At 48.3% G+C, this 9,238-nt stretch overlaps 1 protein-coding gene across 1 annotated transcript; it reads left to right on the top strand.

Annotated features, from left to right (window-relative positions):
• The first annotated feature begins 528 nt into the window (after positions 1 to 528).
• On the top strand, positions 529 to 9,140 carry LOC118005918 (adhesion G protein-coupled receptor E2-like). Its single transcript, XM_034998315.1, has 5 exons — positions 529 to 608; positions 2,553 to 2,606; positions 2,826 to 2,963; positions 5,282 to 5,437; positions 8,664 to 9,140. The coding sequence occupies exons 1-5, from the start codon at positions 578 to 580 to the stop codon at positions 8,858 to 8,860; spliced, it is 576 nt and encodes a 191-aa protein (XP_034854206.1). The 5' UTR covers positions 529 to 577; the 3' UTR covers positions 8,861 to 9,140.
• Positions 9,141 to 9,238: the final 98 nt, after the last annotated feature.

Genomic DNA, 9,238 nt, shown 5'->3' with positions numbered 1-9,238 from the left:
GAGAAAAACCATGAGAGACTATGGACTCCAAGAAACAAACTGAGGGTTTTAGAGGGGAGAGGGGGATGGGTTAGCCCAGTGATGGGTATTAAGGAGGGCACATATTGCATGGAGCACTGGGTGTTATATGCAAACAATGAATCATGGAACACTACATCAAAAACGAATGATGTAATGTATGGTGACTAACATAACACAATAAAAAAAAGAAAAAAGATAACTGTGACTAGATAATAGATAAAAAATTATCTGTTCACTCTGCACCACAGACCTCATAGGGGCCAAAATAGCAGTGGAATTACCTTCATGTTTGGGAGGTCTTCCTATATCAAAATGATAGAAAAAGGTATCAAAGAGGCTTTCAGTATGAATACCAGAAATGCTAAGGAAATACTTAAAAAGAGCAGTATGATTTTCAGAGATGTTCATGATGGGGAAACACAGGGGAAAGGAGTGTCTAGACCAGCAGTTTACTAAGTAGCTCATCTAAGACATAAGGAAACAGGAAGTCTTTTCAGCACACCCAGATCAAGGCCAGACGGCATCTTCTGTGGCTGGGCTTGCCGGTGTCTGCACCATGAGGATTGGGCATCTAATGTTGCTGCGAGGTAGGGCAACTAAAGCTATATAGGATCTCTATCCTGTTTGAGAATGTTCTCCATTCTTTGCTTTATTTCTGACATTTGCTCTATTTCTGTTCTTTCCCCTGCTATCTCTCTAAGGGAGAGCAGGAGAAAAATTTAAGAATGGAATTAACTCAATTATATTAGGTTCTCAAAGGAGAAATTTAGTTAACCTTATTTCTAGGGCAAACTTGGGGACTTATCAGAGCTTTCGCATTTTATGGCGTGTATTAAGCCAGGTTCTCCAGAGAAAACATAATCACTAGTTTCTGTATATGTATATATGTATAGGTATCTATTTGTATAGAAATGTAAGTGTGTGTGTGCATGTATATATGTTTATGTGTGTGTATTATTATATAGAGAGATGAGCGAGAATGTGTTAGTTTAAGAAATTGGTTTATGCAATTGTTAAAGTTGGAAAGTCCAAAATCTGTAGGCAGGCTGGAAACCCAGGGATGTTTCCAGGGATGTTGATGTTGCATCTCAAGTGTGAAGTCAGTTTGGAAGCAGAATTTTCTCTTCCTTGGAAGAAGTCAGTTTTTTTTTTTTCTCCTAAGGTCTTCAACTGATTGGATGACGCCCACCCAGATTATAGAGAATCTGCTTTACTCAGAGGCTACTGATTTAACTGTTAATCTCACTTAAAAAACCACCTTCACAGCAACATCATGCCTCCCATGAATGGAATGACAGACTCTAATAGGTGGCCAGGAGATTGCCTGTAGGGTAGATTCCTTCACACCTGCAGTGGTTTTCATACCATGATGCCTGCCCAGTGACCCATCACTCAGGACCAGACCAGAGATAAAGGGAAAGCTTGTTGCCCTCAGTGCACTGTAGGATGGCCAGGAGCTCACTTGGAAGGAACCATAGAAGCCATCGGTGCTGCACCTGGAGAGGCCACTTAACCAGGAGATAGTGGCTCAAACCACCAGGGTGATAGTTCTCACCCGTCACCCATCATCAGCTCCCCCTCTCCCTGCATGACCAATACCACTGTGAACTGAGACTCAGACTTGGGAATCACTCCCAAACCTGTGTTCTTATTGTTTGCCTTGAAACATGTATGTTGAACAGGGGGAGTGATCCTGGAAGAGAAATCCTCAAGGTAGATTTCTGCCATTGCCATAGAACAAAGGACCTGGCTGTGGACAGAGCACACCAATCTGAGGACTCTGTGCTTCAAGATTTAACCTCTTTAATGGGAAAGGCTGTAATTTCTTTTTTTTTTTTTTAAGATTTTATTTATTTATTTGACACAGAGAGAGAGAGAGAGAGAGAGCACAAGTAGGCAGAGAGGCAGGCAGAGGGAGAGGGAGAAGCAGGCTCTCCACTGAGCAGGGAGCCCGACATGGGGCTCAATCCCAGGACTCTGGGATCATGACCTGAGCCGAAGGCAGCCGCTTAACCGACTGAGCCACCCAGGTGCCCCCTTTTTTCTCTTTTTAAAAGATGTATTTATTTATTTGAGGTGGGGGAGGGTTAGAGGGGGAGGGAAAAAAATCCCAAGTAGACCTCCCACTGAGCGCAGAGCCCAGTGCAGGGCTCCATCTCACGACCCATGACACCATGACCTGAAGTGAAAGCCAGAGTTGGACCTCAACCTACTGAGCCACCCAGGTGCCCCTGGGAGAGGCTGGAATTTCTATGTTGTGTCCCTGACATCACCTGCGTATATTCTGTCCCCTTACCTGTAGCAGGGAGGTTCCATAAGGATGGTCTCTGTTAGTGAGTGATTCCTTGGGAGTCCAAGGAGAGGGAGGGAAGAGGACTGGTCCTCAAATCTTCATAAATTACTAGAGCCTTGGGAGAGCCATGGGCCACAGCATCAGAGCCACCTCCCAGGATGCAATGGCCGTGAGGACAAGGGTTGAACCTGGAGCTCCATCTCCTCTCTTTGTCATCTCTCTCTTTTTTCTGCCCCAGGACTCTTGATGTTGCTGCTCTTGCCATTGGGAGCTGCATCCCAGAAGGCTAGCGGTGAGTCTGCCCAGCCAGCCCCAGTGAGGCTCCGGTCTTCTGGAGGTAACAGAGACCATTTCTACCTCCCCAAATGTCCAGAGTTTTCTGTCTTTTCCTCTTCCAATGGCAGCCATTCCTCTCCTTCCTCCACCTCCCCTCCTCTGCGCCTAGACCCCTAGCTGGCAGCTGGCTCCCTCCATTTCTTGAGCCTTCTGACTGTGGTCTCTGTCCCCACAGCCTCACAGAGTCTCACAGACTCAACTCGCTACTGCCCTGTGAACTCCGCTGTTTTCAATGACACCTCCTGTCGTTGCTCTCCGGGATTCAATTCTTCATCTGGGGAGATCTTCTACAATGGCTCTGAGCGTTGTGAAGGTACAGGGGCTTGGGGTGGTGCAGGGGCATGGAGACGGTGGAGGGAGGTGATGGGGGGAAGTTCTCTCTATGCCTCCATTTGCTTGTCTATAAATTAGGGAACCTACTCCTCATGGATGGAGTGAGATTTAAAATTTACGTGTGTGAAGCCTAGGTAAAGACTAGTATGAGCAGACTGCCAAACACAAGTCTTTATTATGGTCACTTCTGTTATTACTATGATTATTCTCATAGCACAAGGAAAGAGGAGAGGTTGTGGAAGCAAGGAGAGGCAAGAAATAACCAGGGCCTGGAATCTCAGCCTCTCCTCCTAGTGTGAGCTCAGGGGGAGGACCTCCCCCTCACAGTCATGGTTTCCCACCTCTCTCCTCACAGCAGTCCCATGAGGCAGGCAGAGCTACATGGTTTTTTAAATGACCAAATTTGGGCTCAAAGAGATTGAGTGACCTGTCCAAAGTCCCAAAATTAGTAAGGTGGTTGAACCTAGATCTGGGTTGAAAACTAAGTTTTATTCTTCAACAACACAGGCTATAAAAGGACATTATACTAAAATGGTTAAGGTGGTAAATTTTATATTATGTGAATTTTACAATAAAAATTGGAAAAAGGGAAATTACACTGTTTTTACACCAAGAAATACTCTTCATGTACTGAAAATCATCTTAGATGCATATTTACTAATAATGAATGAAAATATTCCTAATGTTTGGAAAGATAAGAAAAAAATACCCCTAAAATTTCCCCTGTAGTCCCTGTAGTGGACTTATGGGTGATTTTCTTGTGTTCATTTTTTTTTTTTTACATTTTCTTTGTCCTTCTAAGTATCCATGTGTCATTTGATATTTGAGGGAAAGTAAATCTACCAGGGAATAAAAGGTGGTGAAAGGTGGTGTTGTGACTCCCGCCCAGCCCCTCCATGCCCGAGAGTTATCCCTAGCAGATCCTCCTGCATTTGTATGTGTGTCTCATGGAGACTCGTGGCTGGGTGAGCATGACAAAGAGCCCTGCTGATGGTGTGCCTGGATCCCAGCTCCTTCCTGGGAGCACGCCTGTCAGGTTGAGGATTTTTCACCATCATGTCTTCACCTCCCACATGCCCCATTCCCACCTGTCTCCCACTTGACTCCACCCCATCCAACAACCTTGAAGGCAGGAGTCCAACCATTGCCACCATCCGAGAAGAGAGGAGGGCAGGCCCATTGCCCAGATGGGGTGAACACGAATGTGTCAGGTGTGCATCTTTCCACATCCTGTCATGTTCTGGTGCTGACACCCACAGTCTGGACCTGGGGCCTTAGAAGGGATGTCCACGAGTTTGGGTAGGAAACTCTGCTCTGGGGGACCCAGTTGCCTGCCCTGACTCAGCATGATGCCATGAGTCCTTTCAGGCTCTAAAAGTCCTGTTGCCCTGATTGGAATGTACAGGAGAAAATATTCTTCCCTGCTTTGATGCATTCTTGTCTAGCTGCTTCTTATTAAACTGTTATTTTTAGCGTGATGAGCCAGATCCCCACCTCTGTGGGTCCCTGAGATAGTCAATGAACCTGGCTCATGGGACTTTGTTCTCATGTTTTGAGAACAGGGAGAGATAAGAGACCAGAAACACCCCGCACCCCCAACAGCCACCAGTGACTCAGCTGTGAGAACCTGCATGCTGCTTCCTCGTTTTCGTATCTGTGATGGTTCAGATAAGAGAAACTTCCTCCAGGGTTGGAGATAGCAAGACTCCTCCAGAGATATCCTGGAGCTTCTTGAAAATGCCAGACATGGGCAGCTTTGGGGAGCGGGTGATGAAGACTGTGGGGTGAACTTGGGCCACTGTGAGTAATGGGAGGTGGAGGCTGTCAGTGGGCAGGGGCCTGATCACCTGGCTTTATCCTCAGGTGTGAAAGAGTGTTACCCTGGACAGACTCCAGCCATGACTCCCTTCACTGACTCAGCATTGAGAGTGGCCTTCAGTGCCACGGTCACCCTGACTGGAGCCCACCCCCAGGTCCCCACTAGTGCAACCAGAAACTCAGTGCCTCTGTCCACCCCACAAGGTCTGCAGAAGGGGATGCAGACCTCCTTCCAGCCCCCATGATGGCACAGCAGAGTGTCTGAATCTAGGTGCCCTTAGTTTCAGCCAGAGAGCAGAGATGCAGAACAGTGAGCAGGCATTTGGAGCATCTGGCTCCAGCCCAGACCTGCCCCAGGAATGCCACCTGCAAGCTGAGTTCTCTCCAGTCCTGTTGGCCAAGTCAGGCTGGAAGCCAGCGCCTCTGCCCTATGGGAACTCACATCTTTGGGAGGTGACCCTTTGCCCTGTTGTGTTCCAGACATCAACGAGTGTGGACCACCTTCAGTAGTGTCCTGTGGAAAATTCGCAGATTGCCAGAACACAGAGGGGAGCTACCGCTGCATGTGCAGCCCAGGATACAAGCCTGCTTCTGGGGCAAGAGTGTTCATGGATGAAAGTGAGAACACGTGTCAAGGTAAGAACCACCTGCACCTTCCAACTTCCCATCCATGAGTTTTGGGGTCACTCATCACACTTTCTCCAGGCATCAGAGAAGGTCCAGGGCACCTACCTGGTATCCTCTCCCTTTCCAGACTCCAAGGCTCAGAACCCTCTCCAGAGGGTCATTTCTATAATTTTGGAATGTCCTCCTTGCCTGCGTGGCATCTTCTTTTATTTTCTCTTATCTATTTATTTATTTTCTTTTTATTTTTAAGTTTTTATTTAAATTCCAGTTAAGTAACATACAGTGTAATATTAAGTTCAGGTGTAGAATTTAGTGATTCATCGCCTCTATACAACACCCAGTGCTCATCAGGACATGTGCCAACCTTCATCCCTATCACCTATTTAGCTCATCCCCTATCACCTCCCCCCTGGTAACCAGCATTTTGGTTTTTATAGTTAAGAATCTGTTTCCTGTTTTGCCTCTCTTCTCCCCCCTCCATGTTCATCTGTTTTTTTCTTAAATATGAGTGAAATCATATGGTATTTGTCTTTCTCTGACTATTTCACTTAGCAAATATACTCTAGTTCCATCCATATCATTGCAAATGGCAAGATTTCATTGTTTTTGATGACTGACTAAACTCCATTGGATATATATACATATATATATATATATATATATATATATATATATATATATATATATATACCACTTCTTCCTTATCCATTCTTCCGTTGATGGACATTTGGGCACTTTCCATTGTTTGGTTATTGTTGATAATGCTGCTATACACATTGGGGTGTATGCATCCCTTTGAATCAGTATTTTTGTATGTTTGGACAAATACCAAGTTGGTACCTTATTTTCATAAAGCAGAAGAGAGAGAGATGGCATCATATACTTCACAAGCTGAGAGCATGTTTATTCCAACACAATATCCATCACCAATGGATCCAACACAATCACCATCATCAATGACTGTCATGATGACTGATGCCCCCACTGGAGCCCACATGGGCTTGGCCACACTGGGAGCTCTCTCAGACCCATGTCCTGAGGAATCCAGGGACCCTGTCCAGAAACATGGGAAGAGGGGGGATTCGAGGCAGGGCCCATCTTTCCCAGCTGGCCCTGTCCCTGGCCAACATCCCCACCTGGAGAAGACGCTTCCTCCAGCTTGACTTGCTTCTCATCTGCTTGGCCTCCATCTATTTCCCCGTGTAAGGCTCTGCCTGACTCTCCCTAAAAATTTCAATTCACTGACCTGAGGCAAATTGGATGACCAGGATCTGGGAGGTTGTGTTGGTGGAGGGGAAGGGTGATGTAGACCACCCCACAAACTTGGAGATTCAGGTGAATGGAAGAGGGTCTCATCTGGACCAAATGGCAAGAAAGGGCAAATAGGAGACCATTGCCTCAAGCCCAACACTCTTCCAAGGCGGTCAACCCAGGTCCCATGTCAACTTAGACCACTTGGGGACAGAAGATGGAGGCTGAGCCCATTGGCAGGGCCCACAGGGTCACATGGCCAAGAAGACAAAAACCCCTGCACCCCTCGCCATCAGCACTCATTCCTCATTCCAGCCAATCAGCCCTTGCTCACTACTTGCCTTGCTCAGATGTGGGTTCACACCACTTTCTGCCAGTCTAGAAATGCCTTCATGGGAATCAGAAAAAGTCACCTTCATCACCCCAAGACTGCTTGGCTGAACATCAGCCCCCAGTGTCCTCCTCAGCTTGCTGCCCATTATCTGGGTGGCCCAGGACTGGCTGGCATCATCATCTCCCTTCCTCTATAGAAAGCCTTCTCCTTAAGGAGCCTGGCTCAGGCGTGGGTCTTGGTCCCTCTCCATGGAGCTGGAGTCTCAGAGATAGTGTGGATGAGAACAAGCTGTCCTGCTAGGGTCACTGGGATTCCAATGGCAACTCAGGCAGCAAGCAGTTGCTCTGGGAAAGTAGGACAAAAGCCATCACTGGGAGCCAAGATGGTCCTGCTTGGGGAACACTATTTCCCTTGCACTTGGTTCCCAGGAAGGTCCACCCTGGACTTGTCCAAGTCCTCAGGCTGAAACACAGGTGGCCATGATGTCCCTGCCCTACCTGAGAGCTGTCCAGAGAGACGGAGGGAACCAGAGCTGACAGACGGGGAGGACTTGGTCCACTTCTGGCAACATCTGGAAACAGAACATCTGAGCCACCATGCTTGCCCATAGCATGCCTCCATGTGAATTAGAAAAGGCACCCACTCACCAGGGAAGAGACAATGGGGCTTTCCAGATGCTTCTATCATGGGAAACAAGTGGAGGCACCCATCACCCTCTCCTTCCCCCTGCAGCTGTGGACGAATGTCAGCTGAAACCCAGAGTCTGTAAAAGCCACGGAATCTGCATCAACACCCAGTACAGCTACACTTGCCAGTGCCCACCTCTCCAGAAGATTCCAGCACAGGGCAGGGAGGCAACAGGGCCTTCTGAGCCTGGGGTTCCCTTCTGGAGCCCCCCGCCTCTCTGTGCACCCCCACACCTGCCCCTCCTCATCTGTCACATCCAAACAGGAAGTGTCACTTCTAGCTCTGAGAAGGGGAAGCTCAGTCCTGAGCTGAGGAGGAAATGACTAAGAGCCTTGATTGGGAAGTCTAGCTCCCATGACTCAGTTTCCTTTTGCCACAGTTTTTGCTTGAAAAGGAGGATACTGTCCCTGCTGAGCTCATCTTGAAGGAAGCTGCCATAAGGAGCTTTGGGAGTGGAGATGCAGCAGTACTTTCAGGACGGTGTATGCTCAGTGCAAGCAGTGAAGAGACAGGGAATCTGGGCTGTACAGGGCACGGCTGACCCTGCTGGTCACTGCTGTCCCAAACTGCACCCATGCCATCAGTCCATCCACTGAGTCAACACGAAGGCAGCTCAGTGTCACAGCCTCCCTGCTTAGAGGCCCTTCACAGCTTCCCCACCTCCCTGAACCTGACACCTAGTCTAATCTGCATGATATAGGAAGGGTCTCAGCTTTGTCTGGGTGACACATACACATGGTTCTACCCTGTCCACCTTACAGGGACAATCCGAGAGTATGAAGTTTTTACAATAGAAAATGCTATCATAAAGTTTATCTTGACAGGCTAGATGGTTGGTACATGGTGTGTGTGTGTGTGTGTGTGTGTTTCCTTGGTGTGAAGTAGTAAGGAATCTGAGAGAAGGGGCAGGCAGGATGGGTGCAGTGAGTGGAGGGGACCCTGACCCTCTGGCTTTGTCCTCAGATGTGAATGAATGCACGTCAGTGCAGAACCCATGTCACAACTCCACCCACTGCCTCAACAACATTGGGGGCTACGAGTGCCGCTGCCGCCCTGGCTGGAAGCCAGTTCCTGGGTCCCCCAATGGCCCCAAGGACACCATCTGTGAAGGTACAGAGCTCAGACGCCACATCCTGGAGACCCACACTCAGAACATCTGATCACATATTCAGTGGCACCAACACAAACCAAGCAGAATGACCCCTGGGGGTGCCCTGCTGTGCCAGGCGTTAATTCTTTTGATGCTGGTTGGGAAAAGATCTGGGGGGTCTTGGAGAAGGAGCTGGGGTACTGAGGAGCAGGCTCCTTGGAGACCCCAGACAGCAGCTAATTACTACCTGGGACAAAGGTATTTCTATAGTCACAACCTGCACATCTGTACAGGGCTCACGTGCTTCATGTCAGGCTTCCCACACTTCCCATGACCCCTGCATCACCAGGATGTGGGTTCAGCGGGTGATATCACCTCCAGCCAAGGGGAGACACTAACAGAGGAAAAGGGGGCAGGACACGGAGGGGAAAGGGGTCCTGACTCCCAT

This window comes from Mirounga leonina, unplaced genomic scaffold (genome assembly GCF_011800145.1).
Source record: "Mirounga leonina isolate KUSES-001 unplaced genomic scaffold, KU_Mleo_1.0 Mir_94, whole genome shotgun sequence".
In the NCBI taxonomy this organism is placed as follows: Eukaryota; Metazoa; Chordata; class Mammalia; order Carnivora; family Phocidae; genus Mirounga; species Mirounga leonina.
This window is presented reverse-complemented; position numbering and strand designations above follow the sequence as displayed.